This window comes from Seriola dumerili, unplaced genomic scaffold, assembly GCF_002260705.1.
Source record: "Seriola dumerili isolate Sdu_G_001 unplaced genomic scaffold, Sdu_1.0 BDQW01000331.1, whole genome shotgun sequence".
In the NCBI taxonomy this organism is placed as follows: domain Eukaryota; kingdom Metazoa; phylum Chordata; class Actinopteri; order Carangiformes; family Carangidae; genus Seriola; species Seriola dumerili.
In genome coordinates, this window is record NW_019174586.1 from 2,133,216 (window position 1) to 2,152,037 (window position 18,822).

The following is an 18,822-nucleotide window of genomic DNA, read 5'->3' on the forward strand; positions in this document are numbered from 1 at the left end:
GTGCATACTGTGCTGGCACACTGTTAGAGTGCAAAAGTTTACATCATAACTGTGGAGTAATTATACTGTACGTCACAGGCTATCATCTAAAGCATATTACCCAAAAGTCTTCAGGCAGCCTGCAATATAAAAGACATCAGCAGGATTGACAAGTATCGTTGGGGTGTGCTGTGTTCACATAAGGACACAAACAGCAGCTCCATTTGCCAAAGCATTACAAGATTTCTTACAAATTACCAAGTGTGTGCTTTTCATTGACACACTTTCATACACAAAATGTGGGTGAACGAATTTCACACGTTCTGAACCGCTGCTGATTAACAAGACATGACATCCTGCAAGCACTTTAGTTTTACCATTATCTAATTGTCCAGATATTCCAGTGTTACACCCACTGTGCAGCTTTGCAATAATATTTCTGACGCATCTTTCAATTTAACTGGTGATTCACCAGATGTTCTGAAGAAAGGTGGACAGCACTATTTTGGAGGCAAACTGTTTACACACATCCTAGACAAACATCCTTTACCATGCTAGTGAATTATCAACCCTCACAGCTCAGCTAAAAAATGTTTATGTTTTTTTGTTTTGTTTTAGTTGTTTGTTGTGGTGACAGGCCTACAGCTGGCAGGATGGACAGAGTCCAAATAGATGTACAGTGGTTGGAGATTAACTCAGAGTTTCACCTAATTAAAAGTATACCAGTATTAACATCAAAATAAACTTTAAGTAACAACAGTAAAAGTATGCACTATGCAGAACGGCCCATTTCAGGATGATATGCACTTATATTGTATTAGTGGATTATGATTATTGATGTTTTAATGTGTACATTAAACTGTAATCTTGCAGCTGCTTAAGGTATTTCCTTTGCTGGGTAGCTTGTGTATTTACCCCTGGGGACCAATGAAGTCTTATCCTAACCATAAATAATAGCCTACATCATAACTTATTTGTTGAATATATTATGCATTATTAACGTGAATATGTAAGGTAACTAAAGTTCTCTAAATAATGTAGTGGAGTAAAAAGTACAACATTTCCCTCTGAAATTGTAGTGGAGTAGAAGATAATGGAAAATACTTAAGCACACGCACATAAAATTATTGTTCAGTATTTTAAATTGGTTCCTGAGAGGACACACTGACAACACTTCCTTTGACAGTGTAGCCCAGCACCGCTACGCCCACGGCTGTCTGTCGGGTTTACGTGCCTGCGCGCTGAGAACTAACAGACAGCACAAGAGGGAAAGTACTCAGTCGCTTATCATGGCGAGGTTAAGCGAGCATGGGATCCGTCTGAGCTCTGTACGTATTTCTAATGTATTCTCTCAGTATTTCTACTGTATCTCAGTAGTATGTAGCCTTGTCTGTGCACTATTGCAAAATGACTGTTGCCGCACGGACAGAAGACTGTCAGTGACAACTGACACAAACCCACTGACTTATTTTTATGTCTTTTCAAGATGAGTCCTTCCTTCCTGAACAGCAACTCTACAAGTCATACCTGGCCTTTCAGCGCGGTGGCAGAATTGATAGGTAGGCTACAATATGAATACTGCACTCAAACTATGTATAGTTCTGTGCACCTGCAGCCGTGGTGCGCTCTACTTGTTGCTTTAGCAGCTTTTCATTGTTTCATTTCATGCACTCTTCCGCTGTCGCACACAGTGGACTGTGCTTTACAGACGTTTGTGTTGGTGCTAAAATGGACCGTGTGGACTTCCTCTTTCACATCCCTAATGATTTTATTGCTCCCACGCGCCTTAACACAATGTGTGTTGATAGTATATAAGACTGTCATAATAATAATCATGTTGTTAAGTCATTACAAGTGAGCTTTATTATACTTTCCATGCCCTTGCAAAAGTAATAACTTTCCTACAATTCTAATAACTCGTAAACAGGTAATGTTTAATTTTCGTAGAGAATCACCATTACTCAGTTGGTGTGTAGATCTCTGTGTTAAAGGGGTCAAAGGGTCTGGACCGTGGTCTGGACTTCAATTCAATATACACTGAGTCACTCCATGATTTGTCCCTCCACGTGATCCAAAGCCTCTGCATCCCGACTGTCAACATTGTCAGTCTTCACTCTGTGCTCTGTCATTAGGTCAGACGTTCTGTCTGTCTGTTGGCTGCTGGCTTTTAGCAGGAGTTTGGTTAAGATAGAGAGAAGAGATGAGTTAAACTTTGCTGATGTCACGCAAGGAAAGTAAAAGGTCACAGCAGCAAGGTATAAACATATGCACTGGTAAAAAATTAGAGAAGTAAATTAGGTAAATTAGAGAAGCATAAAAATAGCAACAGAGTTACTGCATGCACTATATATACGTTGCACTTATATTTTGACTCAATACATACAGCATGGGACAACATAACACATTCCTTGTAGTGTATGTTATCAGTGCACTGTTCCCATAGTAGTGTATATACTAACTTACTACAGTGTATTTGAAGTGAAGTTACAATCACCTTATCATACTTTAATATACATGTCTTCATTTCTTTGACAATTCCTACATTAGCATCATATATTTTCACAGAAGATATTTGTGTTTTTACTACTATGACAAGTCAAAATGTCTGCTGTTCAACCTTGGTGTACGGAAAGTACTACACAAGTACAGTTGGGCTGACTCATTGAAAAGGGAAATATCGCTTAATTTTTGTCTGTCCTGTTGGCATTGGTGCAAGTGGTGCTCACCAAATCAGTTGTGGAGATCTGGGAATGCGATAACGCTGCTAAAACAAAATCCATGGATACAATTGGTCAAAGAACTGTGAAACTGAACAGGTTTGCTAAACTTGTTTGGAAGAGAAAGCAAAGTCAAATATTAATGTTACATTTTTTTCTTTTTGTACTTGTATATAATACTCGGCCTGACTAGCTGATCTCCATTGTAATACATTTCGTTTTTATATATTTTTAATTTTATCATGGCTTCAACATGGATCATCAACTGGTGGGGACAGGTACCTTTAACCAAATTTTACAAGGAGCTTAGATCCAGAAATTGTTTTTTTAAAGTGTTAATTTAATGAATGAATGTAAGAGAGATAAAGAGTTGTAATTTATCATCCTACCTTCTCTTTGTGTATGTTTCTGTTCAGCTCTTACACTTGTTTAATGAAATGCACAGAAAACAAATAAAAGTACAGTTGCTATAAACGTAAATTAAACTGGAAATAGGAATATAGCCTAACTTTTCATAGGTGGAAAACAAAACGTAACATAAAATATCACAACCCACCTGAAACAACAGCCCAGTCTGGCAACACTGCACTGCACACGTGCCATGTGAGAATGGGAAATTGAAACGGAAACTGTCGTAAACTTCCAGTGTTAATTTGTTTCTTTCTCTCACGCTCTAGACAATGCATCAGATCCTGGTGTATCTGCTAAACAGATCTGGATAGATGTGGTTGACGAAGCCGGTCACCACTGTATAACATTCACTGATAATGGCAGTGGTATGACCCCCAACAAACTGCACAAGATGCTCAGGTAAGACACATGCATGCACATCTGCTGTTAACTTTAGTTAACATGCAAATGAAAAAACACATTAAAAAAAATGTAATAAGTGCATGTTTCATCAGAAATGTTTTCTTGCACAGAGTCATACACACTGACAGCGTTCCTGCATTTAAACCACAAAGAGTGACTCACCAGCATTTCTAGACCACATTTTATTTTAGGTATCTCTGTCTCATGCAGACACACACATGTATACCCCCCACAAAGACCCACATAATTCACATAAATAAGCAGGTAATTACACATAACACACAAAACACTAAACATTTTCTGATATACACACAAATACAAATCCTTATTTCCTCACTCTCCCCTTCATCCTCGCGTTCAGTTTTGGTTTTACAGAAAAGGGCTCAGGGAAGGCCAGTCAGCAGGCCATCGGCGTCTACGGGAACGGTTTCAAGTCTGGTTCCATGCGTCTGGGCCGTGACGCGCTCATCTTCACCAAGAATGGCGGCTGCCAGACTGTGGGAATGCTATCTCAGACCTACCTGGAAAACATCAAGGCCCAGGCCGTCATCGTCCCCATCGTCCCCTTCAACCAACAAACCAATATCCTTTACATATGCATGGGACACAAAAAGTAATATTTAGACGAATAGATACACTGTGTGTCTGTGTGTGTTTGTTCTTCAGCATCAACACATCTTCATGATTCCTCGGTGTCATTATCGTAATGATTACCGGTAAAAGGGTTAACAAGCATTCCAGGTAAACAAAAGGACATAAAGCAGTTTGTGCATACTCCTTTTCGTCCTAACCTTAACTCCATGTTACAGTCGCTGGTGGTGACAGAGGACTCAGAGGCAAGTCTGGCAGCCATCCTCCAGCACTCCATCATCGGCTCTCAGGAGCAGATACATGCACACTTTGACTCCATTCTCTCCAAAAAAGGCACCAAGATACTAATCTGGAACATCCGCAGGTTAGAGTCACACATTCGCTCATGCAGAATGTAGGTTGTGAAGGATATTTTCTTGCAGAGAGTTAGAAGATAAGATCAATGCCACTCTCATGACTGTTTGATAAATATGAATCTATAGCCTGGAGAGAGATAGCTTAGCTTAGCACAAAGACTGAAAGCACAGCAAAGAGAAATAGTTAGCCTAGCTCTGTAAAAAAAAAAAAAAGATACACGTAGCACCTTTAAAGGTCATTTAACATGTTTCATGTCACTAATTTAATTTTTACACTTTGTTTTTTGTAGAGATTAAACAACCAAAACAAGCAAAATCTTACAGCTCTACTCCAAATACTTTAGTTACCATTTTTTGAAGTTTGGCCCTCTGAGCTAAATTTGATCATTTTTGTGATTCGTTTTATGTGTATTCTAAGCTGCAGCAATGGCTTTCAGTTCTCATTAATCTTTTCAAAAAAAATCAATGATGTGAACTGGGAAGTCCTAGGCAAGTTGGTATGGTATGAACCCCTTAGTAAGCTTAAGAGGTGCTGATAGGCAGATTTTGTACACAGCCAGGCTTGCTGCTTCCAGCTGCTTCCAGCTGCTTCCAGTCTTTAAACAAAGCTGTCTCCTGGCTGTAGCTTGGCATGAGAGGGGTAGTGATCCAGTGCGGCAATGTTTGTGTGAGTTTAGTTTGAGCTCACACAAACATTCTTGGTTTGAGTTTGTTATTAGGTGTGTTGAATGTCAGTTTAATGTACAGCATGTGAGATTCATGAGTATGCAAACACAGACACATGCAGAGACAGGCAAATAAGCATCATCATGCACATATTATTTTTGTTTAAGCATGCCTTCAGACAAATCCATGCAAAACAGCACACATTCAAATACAAACTCCCATATGATGAGCAGAGATAATTTAAATAAGTGAAATCCCTTTTCCCTATGATGATCTGAAGTGAACTTTTCTAGAATCAAATTGCTGCAAACTTTTTCACACTTAACCTCCGTGCTACTTCCTATTTACACTGGAGACAGAAAATGCTCACCACAGCGATCAAAATCAACAAATACTAAGTACTGCAATTATCAAGATTAGCTATATTCAAGTCATGTAGATGAGATCTTGTGCCATTTGTGTAGCTTTAGGAGCTAGCTAGGAGCTATTTGTTAGTTTGGCCATTGCTACATAGACAACATCAGCATTAACAGCTGTTTACTTACCAGTCTTGTCAAGAGCTTCCGCCATTGTTTCATTCAGAAGACAAGAGGATATAATACGTCCTCTGAGCAGCGCTACTTCTTCAGGGCAGACTGGACGCTCTAGAATTGGTACCAGAAAGTGACAAGAGCTAGTTAGCATGCTAACTTCAGTCAAAGAAAAGAAGTGAAAGAAATAGAAGCAAAATGAGCTTCAACATTGGCGTTGCTTTTCACTGCTGGAGAAAGCTCATGGCGAGTAAGACTAAAGCTGAACTTGCACTGTTCCGTCTAGACTAGTAAGTAAACAGCTGTTAATGCTAACGTTGGCTAAACTTACAAACAGCTCCTTTAAAACAGGAAAATCTGCCGGATTTTTGGTTGCACGATAATTTGATATTGTCTTGAAGGGCCAAAGATGGCAAGCCGGAGATCGACTTTGGGAGCGACGTGACTGACTTCCGTTTGCCAGAGATTCATATTGAGGAGCTGAAGAAGGGACTGAGGAACAGTGGATCCCTGAGAGCTGAGCAGAACATCCCCGACATGCACTATAGTCTCAGGGTGAGTCCATGGTGAAGTTAAACAGTACATTTATTGTAAAAAGATCCTAAAGGTGTGTAAACAATCTCAGCTTTCACTCATATCACAGGATCTTCCTCAGCTCAGATGTTCATATTTCCAATATTTTTTAGCACTTCTCATCCATGTTGCCTTAAAAATCGGGATTGAAAGTTCATTCATGACCTTGGGAACAATACCACCACACAGTCCATTTAGTAGATGTTCTGTAGCTTTCAGTTGCATCACACGATCTTCCTCAGCAGATTGAGATGCATAATTTGTTCAAGAGGAGATTGACCCACTCTGATTCTGTTAGACAGCGAGGATAACTAATGCAGTACAGCATCTTTCAAACATGTAATGCAGCTTAAAATGTTTAGTGTAAACACATATTGTTGCCCTGTGAAAAACACTCATCCCCACCTTTTCATTAGCTAAGAAAAATAACCCTGTTTTCACCAATGTGAAAATGCATTTTTCAGATAATCCAGTGGATTTTAAATGGTTTATGTAGTTTGAGAAATAAGAGATTTTTTTCTCACACAACACAAAATCCTTAAATTAATTTGAAAAATCACCAAAATTGAAGATACCCGGACTCATCGCACAGCACTGATATTTGGGCTTTTGGGACACTTAGAGCTCATCTGGATGAGTTTAGAGTTAGTGGTTAAGATTAGGTTTAGAGTAGAATTCAGGCTAAGATATGTAGTGGTTGTGGTTAAGGTTTGGGTAAGTCCCTACATCGCAACAATTAGTCCAAAACTGGTGTGTGTGTGTGCGGTGGTAGTACGGAGGGTATTCTAATCGGTGCTGGTTAGGATTAGGAGACGAGACTAGGCAGTGAGGTTTCTAGGTTTATGTTGTGTGTTTGTGTTGTGTGTGTGTGTGTGTGTGTGTGTGTGTGTGTGTGTGTGTGTGTGTGTGTGGGTGGGTGGGTAAGTGGCTGGTTGGCTGGGTGTAAATGTGTGTGTGCCTGTTTCATGTACAAACCATGACTCTCCACTACCAGAGACTTAGCTGTGGTTTTATAGTAACAGTAATAATAAGATGATGATGATGATGATGATGATGTATTGATCTTTTTTTGGTTTATCTGTGTGGGACAAACACAGAAAAACATTGACTGTTACAGAAGCAGTGTCAAAAGTACCGAAGCACTGTATGTATGTATTTAGCTGAAGCTAATTTCTAACACCAGTCCCTTGATGGGCAGTGATGGATCAAGTAATCATTCAGATTATATGTTGCAGTACAGGGCTATTATATATATCATATATTAGTGCATACAATATCAGTGCAGTGCATATGACTGCATACAAAATAAGTGCATATAGTAATAAAACAAGAGCTGAAACCATCCATGACAACACGCAAACAAACAAAACAAATCATAAGTTTTTTTTTACCAAATAAAACAAAACAAGAAATATAGAATAAAAGAAAAATAAAAGAAAAACATATCACAGATTACTTTTAGCACAAACTCAAAAAGACTGTTTGGTGTCATGAGGTTCTGGTCAAGAGGAAGTGAATTCTAGAGAGTCGTGCCTGTAATTGAGAATGCAGTTTGTGCAAAAGAAGTCTCATAGTGTCAAAGTCTCTGTTTGTGATTGGGAGCTTTCTATTTGAGAAGCACATAAGAGTACAGTTTTCTTTTTAACATTCAGTGTTAGGCAGGAAGTGTCAAGCCAGTATGTCACCTAAAGGAGTTTTAACACTTTTAAAGCTTAAAAAACATTCCTTCAAGCTAATATATTAAAAATTCAATAAAGTGAGTTTTATTTTTTATTGTCTTTTATTTGTCTCTTTGTCTCAGGCCTACCTTAGCATTTTGTATCTGAAACCAAGGACACAGATCATACTGAGGGGGAAGAAGATTCTTGCCAAGCTGGTGTCGAAGAGGCTGACACACATTGAGCATGACGTGTACAAACCCCACTTCAGTGTATCCCTTCACTATCTGTGTGTGTGTGTGTGTGTGTGTGTGTGTGTGTGTGTGTGTGTGTGTGTGTGTGCGTGCGTGCGTGTTTGCTCACTATAGCTGAGTGAGAGAAGGGAAAATGAAAACAAGCATCGCAGCTCCAATTCATGTGGGTTTTGTATCATCTAGAATTTCATTTTCACTTTCATATTTGTCGTTTGTTTACATCCTCTCATCTCCTTTCAAGAACTTTACAGTGTATGGAGAATTATGGAAATGAGGATTAGTTTTAGCCTGACAAAGTTATCATGTTCATCATGTTCAAGCTGCGCAATTCAAGACTGAAAGTGTTCTATGTAAATTTAGCATTAACATGAACCTCTCCTACACCTGATTGGTCAAACACGCTGACCAATGGTCTGTCCATTACAGAAAAACTGGACAAAGAAGTTGTGTGTTCTGAAAATGATGCAGTATCCACTAAATTGACAAAAATGAAAAAAATGCAAGACATGGGTTCACACAAATACAGAATTACAATGCAATTTATTGGAAATCTATGATATCCAGTGTTACAAGAAAGAGTTCATATTATCACTAACAGGTCTGTAAATGCTTATATTTTGACAACATTGAACATTTGAGAGCTTTGGCTTCTTTTGTGAATAAAAAAACAATTTTATAGGAAATTATTTCTCACAGGTTTAGGTATTGGCACAGAAACTCAAGTATGAAATAAGCATTAGTATTGGAGATTTTCATATGGGCAGTTTCCTCCATTTATCTGTAAAACAAAAAAAGCAGGTCAATATCAATTCTGCCTTTTGCTTCTGTTCACCGCTGATACCTTGAGCTTGCTAAATATTTACATGAAGTGATAATATTCTGAAACATGCCGTTGCTCAGTCCTGCTAACCTTGACTGATCTCTGTCAGAAAGAGAAGGTGAAAGTGACTTTTGGGCTGAGTCCGAAAAACAAAGATCACTATGGCATCATGATGTACCACAAGAACCGACTCATTAAAGCGTACGAGAAAGTGGGCTGCCAGCTAAAGGTAAAGAAAAAGAAAAAAGGATTTTACCCTTTGTCTTAACACGTGACAAGTGCAGTGCTTTCCTCCATATTTATATTAATGGATACTTGCCTCTTATTAAATCTCACTCTTCATTTTCTACAGGCTTCAGGTCAAAGAGCAGGAGTCGGGGTCATCGGTATCATCGAGTGTAACTTTCTCAAACCTGCTCACAACAAGCAAGACTTTGAATACACCAAAGAATACAGGTACAACACCCATACAAAACAAACAATGTCAGATACACGGAAGACGTACTATGGAGTGAACTAGCTGTTTAGGTTGATGCTTGGTTTTGTGGAAATCTTAAAAAAGATCAAGACTCAGGTCTGTCATTTTTATTCAACATAGCATTAGCAAATGGGCTCAGCACTTACACAGTGATCAATGACAGATGAATGGTCCACACAAAGTGAGATGAGAGAACAATTTCAGTTTCTTATACTATGGCAAACAAGAATGTGGGAGTATCCGCCCCTAGCTGACAGTTGGTAAGTTCAGGCTGCACAGGCAGGTAGATGTAAATTCTCAGGAGACAGAACCCGTGAAAAGGGGAAAGAATGCAGATAAGGAACTGCTTCTTTACCACAGTCAAGGGCAGTTCAGCTCTTAACCGGAACACCTTATCAGATACAAAAGTTACATGAGAGCACACATATGATGCATTCAACAAGTTACAAATTCAGTCACACTTCACTTTTCCACTACACTTACAATAGTGCACAGACATTAGTGCTACATACAGTATTTTAAGGTTATGAGCAAACAGAACCAATGACTCATGCAGCTCTTCCTGGAAGTGTTTTCATGTTCCACACATGCAACGCCACATGTGAGTGTTTTGTAGTCGAGAAGCTGAAATGTTGATATTGGTCACACTATCTTTAAAGGTAAAACCTGTTAAGAAATATTTGCCTATATACTCTTATTAATCCATTTGTGTGTGTTCTGTCTTTTCCTTTGTTCTCCTCGCAAGACTCACCCTCGGCGCTTTGGGCCTAAAACTCAACGACTACTGGAAGGAGGTGACAGAGAAGAAGGCCAGAGAGCGAGAGTTTCAGGCTCTAGACAGAGATGAAAATGAAGATAAGAATGACGTTGATGAGTTAGTGTCACCTGTTTGTTTTTTTCTCGTTTGTTTTGTTTTTTGACAGTAGTAGAGCAAGTCGTGAAAACTCTTCTCCTCATCGTCAAGTGTGTTCATAACTTGACAAGACTCTCCTTGCATCAATCCAACAATGCGAAATTGATTTCAGTTTTTAAATTTCAACTCAAGAATCATTTCTTCCTCTTCTTCTTCTTCTTCTTCTTCTTCTTCTTCTTCTTCTTCTTCTTCTTCTTCTTCATTATCATTATAATTATTATTATTAGTGTGCAAACACAGTCAGTTTGAGTGTGGTGCTGCTGAAAAAGGATTTCAGTGCCTCTGTTCCATCTGACTATCTGTACCCGATCATGTTAAAACCGTGAGTGAGTAAAGAAATTACCAGTTTGTGCCCTACAAGCCTTTCATGGATAATTACCATACCAAATTCAGATCAGCTGATAACCTACATCTGTCAGGAAGGAACTTAATTCAACCAAAAGTGACACCCCCCACCCCCCTGCAAAATAAAAAAAATAGATAAATGAAAAGAAAAAAAAAGCTTGAAACCAGAGAATGGAGACGCTGCTTCTGAAGCTGCTCTCAACAAGAGTAAACTCGTTGAGAATTTCAAGAGCCTTTAAAAGCAAATGAACTTAATTTGTGTGGTGTACTGAACTAGGACATATACAGAAGTTAGATAGAAAACATTTTTATCTTGTATATGGCTGTAGAACAAACATATTCATGCACACATCTTTGGATCATTTGATAAATTCTTTGAAAGTTATTTGTTATTATTATTTTTAGCTGACTTCCCCTTTTATTCTCGACTTCTGTTTAACTGACAGTTTTCACACGTATTTGTCTGTACTTGCAGGGGGCCCTTGTGGCTACAGTGTGAGGAGTGCCTGAAGTGGCGGAGCGTACCTCCAAGCCATTACAGTGTCGTTCCCGAAAGCTGGGACTGCAGCCAGAACCCCAATCCACGTTACAGGTGTGCATTTCTTTATTTATTGATTTTCTACTTTATTTTCCCCCACCCTCAAATATTTATGGGATATTTGGAGCTCCATTGAGTGCTTGTTGTGCACAATGAAAAGTTATATTAATATTAGCTCATATTGATATTTTGTCTTTTCTGTTATTATTCTTTGTCTTACTTCTACTTGGTAGGTAGTCAAGCTCTAGGTTTTGGAACTACAGTTCCCACAATGCTTTGGGGAATGTAAAGAGGAAGTATAAAATTACTATGGCCTCAGTTAGGTATGCTGTGAACTAAACATGACCTAAAAAGCTCCCTTATTAACCTCCATTTGTGTAACTTTTGGCAATTTGGCACCTTAACAGTTCCTGATTGCAATGTACCAATGGGTATCTCGAGAAGTATCACTGGATTATGTTGATACTGAAGAAAACTTAAAAACATAGTTATTGTCAGGCAAATTGTTTATTCATGATGGACATTGGAGATAACCTGTAAGTCACACTGAATCTAAAAATATGTGTTTCATGTCTTTGTGTTGAGATTTGACTAACTATGATGATTTTTGATGCAAATTGTGGCAAGCAGCAACTAACTTGCCATTGTTGTTAGAACACCTGCATGCACCTGTCCCTTTCACCTCAAACAATATTTGCCTCACGTCTCTCCCTACACGCCCCCTGCAACTCTCCCCTGTGGAGGTGCACCCAGGGTTTGAAAACCTCTGGTTTACATGAATGAGTGCAGAAGCGGGTGCATGCTCACGAGTCAACCGTCACGATCAGAGGTAGTACATCAGTGTTACATTGGTTGGATTAGGCAAAATAACTTACTTGTGAACGTTTAATGGGCTGACAATAGCCATAGACAAGTAAGTTCTCCTTCCTTAACAGGATATAGAATATTTATATGCCACTACCTACCTCCACACTATCATCAATATGTAGTGTAGCAGTATCTGAAAAAAATAAGGTGTCTAATTGAAGGGGCAGTCCACCAAACTGTGTGATATGACTTATCTTAAATTGGACTTAAGACTTAAAATGTTAAAGACCTTGCGTGTTGGGGCACCAACATGTCGGACTTAGAGGTTAAGAGGCCGATCATGAGCCACAACATCGCCATTTCAAATCCAAAATAAATTAGCAGTCACAAGACTCAAGACATCTATATGTGCTTCAACAGGCGGAGGAGGCCAGTGTGGGGTATGAGAGTGTGCTGGTCGTAACAGGAAGGCCTTGAGCTGTAGTTGAGTTGCTATGCCAGATCTCTTTGTCTTTCAGAAGCTGCTCTTCACCAGAGGAAACAGAAGAGACAGAGAAGTTGTTAACACCCAGTTACCAGAAAAACCACAAGAAACAGTAAATTCCAATATCTCCAGCTTTCTCAAACTTCGTCTGTTTGTGTGAAAATGTAATGGACAGACGTTTCACACTGCTATTCTTCCTGCATGACTGTTTGTGTGTGTGTGTGTGTGTGTGTGTGTGTGTGGGTCCATGTGCCATTTTGTGGTTTCCATCTGTCAGTTTCACACTCTTATTTCCGGTGGTTGTCCACGTGACTGTATGTGTGTGACTAACTATTAGAGAAAGCTGTTCTCTGCCTGAGATGATGAGACTAAGTTAGTTTTTCGTGTAACTCGTAAATTTTATACCAAAAACTTGGTAAACATTTAATATAAAAATAGTTTTTTGAATTATTTTAACTTAACAGCTTATTGGTAGCTGGAATCATCAAGCTAGCTAACTACCTTAGATAGCACCTGGTTATCAGGCAGAAGTTAGCTAGAATTCTAGCTAGGTCACAAGCTAATAAACTATAGACTAACCTTCAAGCAAAATTTCATAGAGGCTCATGAAATTCGGCATGTTACCAGAACTGTGTAAACTACATATGTGTGACTGTGGTAGGCCTACTTAACAATTTTTCCAGTACTTCTCAAGTGTCAGAAGGTTTGAGAGCACTAAGTGTGAGGGAATCAGAGAAAGAGCATATGAATAAAACGGAGTGAGAAAGGTTCTTATTATGCACTTGTAGTACGTTGATAATAGCAAAGACACAAACACAGAACAGATATTTGTTTTCTCAAATTAAATTATTTTTTCATGTTTATAATTTCTCCACAAGATATAATTTATGTGCTTGCAAAAAATCTTCCTGTGTTTTCAAAATGTACCATTCTGCAATTAGAGCTGAGGCACACACACTGTTTATCACCATACAAAATACTGTCCAAATTACTTTGATGTGATGGATGATGTTGCATTGATTTGCTGCAAAATTTGAGTGAGGTTTTTTTTTTGGCCTGATCATCCTGCACTGTTTTTTTTTTTTTTTGCTGGATCCCATCATGTCAACTCCTCCTCTGTGTCAAAGCAGCAGTGTCATTGAAATGAACAACGAGACTGCAATTTGTGACGCAGCCTTACTCACACTTTTTATATTATCTCTCATTACACATTACATTGTCACTTAAACCAAATATTAATAGTAAAAACCTCAAAATAAGATGATATTCTTGTAATATTAGAATGATTAGAGAGTTGAACAATGACATTTTCCAACAGGTCACAGGAAAAAATGACTTTCTTGAAGATAATTAGATAATTATCTGCCCAAGTCAACTCTGTTATCTTTTTGGAATTTCCTACAGAGAGCATCCCAAAAGCAGAAAACGAGAAAAATCATTGGAGGTATGTGAAAAGTGTTTCTTATACTGAAAGTTTCTCATTGATAAAGGTACCACTGTACTGTCTACCACTTCTGATGTGTGTTATGTGTGTGTGCTGCAGGTGTGTGAGTTCCAGGACCAAGTGGCAAAACATCAAATCCTCTCACGTAGTTCATCAGAGCCGAGCCAGCCCACCTTCCAGTCCACACGCACACCTGATCGATGGCACACAGAGGAAAACACACTGGAACATGATCAGACAAACACAGATCACTGTGAAGATGATCACGCAGACACGCACACGAATGACAATGTACAGACACAAAACAGGGTGACAGGTGAAGTCGCCCGCACACAACAGAAGCCGTCTGGAAGACACACAGTCATTAGAGACAAGACAGGAATCACACAAGGACTTTTGCAGTTGGAAAATGAGACAAACTCTCAAACCTTTGAAGGTACAGAGAACGACAAACAGAAAGACACCAACGTGGAGCCATTCGAGAGAGAAGAGGAGAGCACAGACACATTAAGGTGGGGTATATTGCACACGTAAGCAGTGTATGCAAGTTCAGACTTGTGAATAATCAAATAACAAGTAGAGTACACCCTTAAGAACATTCATTTAGATTTCTAATGAAAAACTCCATGAGAGACTCCATTGTGTCATGAGTATGTGGTAATGCAGTTGGGAGCTGGAACAGTTCTGAAAACTTTCTAGTCCAACCTTTGGAGTGTCCTTCTGATTTAGAAGACAGGTGCTGACAGTTAATAGATATGATTCTCGACATTTCTTTTTAAATATGTGGATTTTTGGTCAGATAATACTTAGCATGGCATGTATTTAACAAAACCCCCTTAATTCTTTGAATTATAACATGTAACATTATAACAATACCCAAACACTGTCATCGATTATATAGTTACAGTATACGATTATGAATTCATTGCCAGTGACTATTGGCAGAATAAGTAAGTTGTTTTCCTATTTATAAAAATAGATTAATAGAGTGTCAGTAGTGAGTTTAGAGGTACCATCTTTGCATCATTTTCAGCAAGAAAACCCTGAAGCTAACACGGAGAATTGTCAGAGCTGTCTTTGTTTTCAGCTGCATTATCACACAATAAAAACATAACTTTGACAACAAGACAAAGCCCATGAAATGCTCACTGTTGTGGATTATATGTCTGAAAGATATTTATATGAGAATTGCAAGTTAATTTTCACACACGGATCTTCAACAAACTGACTAGCATTTGTTCTCTGTAGCCACAAAAGGAAGTCGGGATTGTCATTTTGCTACGGGAGAAAGAGGACATGCCTTTGGGAGGAGCGGCAGCCAAACTCAGACAATCCTGAGAAACAAACACATGTGTCTGAGACACTTTCCTTGGAGAGGACCAAGCCGGACAGTAGCAGCCGAGTAGAGAAACCAGGTGACACAGTGCAGCAAACACAGACAGGCCTCACCTGGACCCACTCGCTCCCCTCCACCCAGACTGTGATGGTCTCTCCACTGAGTCGAACAGAAGGGCCATGGAGCAGACCACTGCTTCTCAAAGGGAGTGAGCGGGAGTCTAAAGTACAGAAACTGGCTGGGTTAGAGAAAGAGGTTCAGGGGCTACGGAGGCTTCTAGGTCTGGAAGTCACAAAGACATCTCAAGGCACGATGACAACTGCTGATAGCAGTACAGAAAATCCAAAAGACCTGCCAGCATCCACAGCAAGCAGAGAGGTTGGCTGCCAGACGGACATAGCTGAGGTCAGCAGAGTTAATATTCAATATTTTTTATATTCTTCATTGATAAATTGATGATAACTTACAAAACTCAATGGAAATTGTGAAGTAAACCATACGTACTCAATTTTGCCACTCAAAACTTTTTTGGTTTGCAGTGTTTTTATTCTGGCATGGCTTTTTAGTTGATGCTTTTTAATATTGAAAAAAGGCATGACTTGGTTTTAATGTCAAATGACCAGAAATACAGATATAAATAACTTAAATGACAAAACAGTAGCCACTTTTACAGTTAGTTTTCATTGAAATCATTAGTAACCTATCTAAAAGAAACACATCTAATTAATATTTTAGCTGTATTTATTTGCTTCAAATCTAAGCTGAATGGAAAGCAAAGCAAAGCAAAGCAAATGGAGTGCCACTGTAAGGAAAATCATCCTGAATTTAGCTTTTAAAATATTGCCCAAATAATAAGATATGACTGCCAGTAAAAATGTGTGGTAGCTGTATTGGGAATTAATTAGAAAAGATGAAAAAGATTACCCTGCTCAAGCTCAGAATGCTCTGTGTGGTATGTTAAAAAATGTAAATTCTCCCCTGTCTTAATTACAAGTTGTGTGACCAAACCATAGGAGTGCAGTGCTTTTTAAACTAAATGAACTGCTATGGGGATATAACATCCTTTATTCCAGGTCGCCTAAATCTGCTCAGACTCATTAACCTTAAATGAAGATCTAACAGCAAACTCTTAAGTTGTATCCCTTCTTCTGTCGTTCCTCTGCATCAGAGCTCTGCTTCATCCAGCAGCCCGTCCCTAGCTGTGCTGGTCCAGGGTCAAAGAGCTGTATGTGGGTCGAAGGAGCAGCCTGAGCAGAACCGACCCTGGAAGGAGAAAACTGAAACTCAGAGCAGGACCAGAGTCTGTGACAGCGAGGCCTGTGAAGACAGCAGGTGTGTATATTCTGGATAGACATGCACATGTAGTTGCATGCACAGGCACCACTAGCTGTATATAATGAAATTATCTGTAAACCAATTTTTGATTCATTTGTTAATCGTACTTGTGCATTCTGCTCATGCCTGTTGACACGTTGGTTTGTTTACTGTTTAGAAACTAGGTGCTTAATCATAGATTTATTAAAGATTTGGGTAGTGGACAGCAGTAGAAATAAATCCTATTACTATCTCTGTGCATACAAGGTAAGCACATATGAACAAATAGCTGAGAATGTCCAGACTGGCGTTTGCCTTCACTTCATTTTTTAAAAGTTAGGCTAGCCAATCACAACAAACTGCTGCCTCTCAGATATAAACATCTGTCTCTATACTTAAAGAATAAAGTCCTGGATTTTAGATTCATTTCCTGTAGTTGGCAGGACATTTATGTTTTAGTTGACATTTATGTGCAGGGATTGTTTTCAGCGGACAAATGAACCAAAGGAAAAACATAAATTCTCCTATTTAAAAGATAAATCAACCTTAACTATGTTAGTATCTGTCTTTACCACCTGTCTGCTGTTTTTTTTTTTTTTTTACTCTCACTTCTCCAAAAGCATTGACGTCATATCCTTTACACTTATTTGTGCGTTCTGGTTCTCCATTTTCATTGATGTGTGATTAAAAACTAATGTTCCCAGACATGTCAATGCTGAACCACAGGCTTGGACTCAAATGCAGGCACAGACTCAGTTAAAAAATCTGTCCTTTAAATCAGAATGAGGTCAGTACACAGGTGATCAGTCAGAAGGGCAACAGTGTCCAAATCAGCAGGCAAAAGGCAAAAACAGGTCAGGAAACTATTGGCTCCAGAAACTCAGAAGGAAAAATGCTGGAACGCTGTCACGAAGGAACAAGACGAACTGGCACAGAAGGAAGGGGACACTAAGACTATATACTCAGGGGGAGGGGAGACAATGAGACACAGGTGCAACACATTAGGGCAGGGCAGGTAATGACACATGAGGAAAACATTAGGGCAGGAAGTAAATGACCTGAAACAAGACAAGAGGCGAGTATCAAAATAAAAACAGGAAGTACAAAGACAAAGAACACTAGGAGAAACAAAAAGGTAACTTAACTACCCAGATGGGGTGCGACAAGACAAGCCTTTTCACCTGAGCTACTGAAATGTGAAATACAACCTGTTAAGTTTTCCAGCTTTGATAATGAAGTTGTTCTCCAAACAGATCAGCGCAGGAAAATCTGCGTGATATCCGTAACAACGTGGTGGTACTACTCACAGCCCTGCTGCCCCAGCTGGACCTGGCTGGCATCAGTATGGAGACCACTGACGTAGACAGCATCCTGCAGCAGATCATAGAGGTCAACTCACTGAAACTATGATCAGTATTGTCATTGAATCTAGCAGATATCTTTTGGCACAGATTGGTATTTTTTTCCATGTTCTTATGCAAAGTTTGGGTTTATAAAACTAACCTAAATGTAGAGTATAAGGTAATAATCATCTTGTAATGCTCATTTCGAAAGTTATGTCATTCTCACATTATCTTTCTGGTGCTTGTGGATGAGCTCTGTAATTTAATGTTTTTATGTCCTTATGTTCATTGGTTTACAGTCGAGATATAAGTAAGAAAGTGCAGCTGGTTATAGTTTCTCAGTGTGTCTGATGCTGAGACTGAATTCTTAGAGAGATTTGTGAAAAAGAGGCACAAAAAATATGATGTGTTGTTTTGCATAGAAGTTTCCTCCAAAGGTAAAGAGAGGAAATTCTGTAATTAACTAGTTGGATCTGATTTTGGTATCCCCATACAGCCCAAAATGCTGAAGAAATATGAACCATTTAATATTATATTATCTTTTGACTTTTTTTTTTTCTTTAAAAAAGTGTGATATGTTGCTATTGTTTGTTCTGCCTCTGTTTTTATTGACTATTTAAATTAGTTTTATACACGCATGGTCAACATATTCTGTCAGAGTCATGGAGTAACGCTTGTTTATTGAATTGTTCGTATTCCATTTTATAAACAAAACTTTTTACATTTGCATTAAAATAGTGAAACCATTTATTGTACACTGCCTCTTAACTTTCAACACCGTGCACTTTATCACTGCAGTGAAAAACAAGACTAGGTCAAAGCCTAGTATGTGGCTGGACCGCTTATGGCCAAATCCTGATTTT

The 18,822-nt window shown here is 38.8% G+C and overlaps 1 protein-coding gene across 2 annotated transcripts; it reads left to right on the plus strand.

Moving 5' to 3' along the window:
• Window positions 1–1,261: 1,261 nt before the first annotated feature.
• LOC111232477 (MORC family CW-type zinc finger protein 3-like) lies at window positions 1,262–18,693 on the plus strand. 2 transcript variants are annotated; one of them, XM_022760024.1, is made up of 17 exons: window positions 1,262–1,307; window positions 1,466–1,538; window positions 3,374–3,506; window positions 3,871–4,091; window positions 4,317–4,464; window positions 6,054–6,207; window positions 8,027–8,155; window positions 9,067–9,186; window positions 9,310–9,413; window positions 10,181–10,309; window positions 11,169–11,285; window positions 12,557–12,634; window positions 13,927–13,966; window positions 14,066–14,478; window positions 15,215–15,707; window positions 16,471–16,634; window positions 17,870–18,693. In XM_022760024.1, exons 1-17 carry the CDS (start codon window positions 1,269–1,271, stop codon window positions 18,024–18,026), a joined length of 2,712 nt encoding a protein of 903 aa, XP_022615745.1. In that variant the 5' UTR covers window positions 1,262–1,268; the 3' UTR covers window positions 18,027–18,693. The 2 variants fall into 2 exon arrangements, with proteins under 2 accessions (XP_022615745.1, XP_022615746.1); XM_022760025.1 differs by having other exon boundaries at window positions 12,560–12,634.
• Window positions 18,694–18,822: the final 129 nt, after the last annotated feature.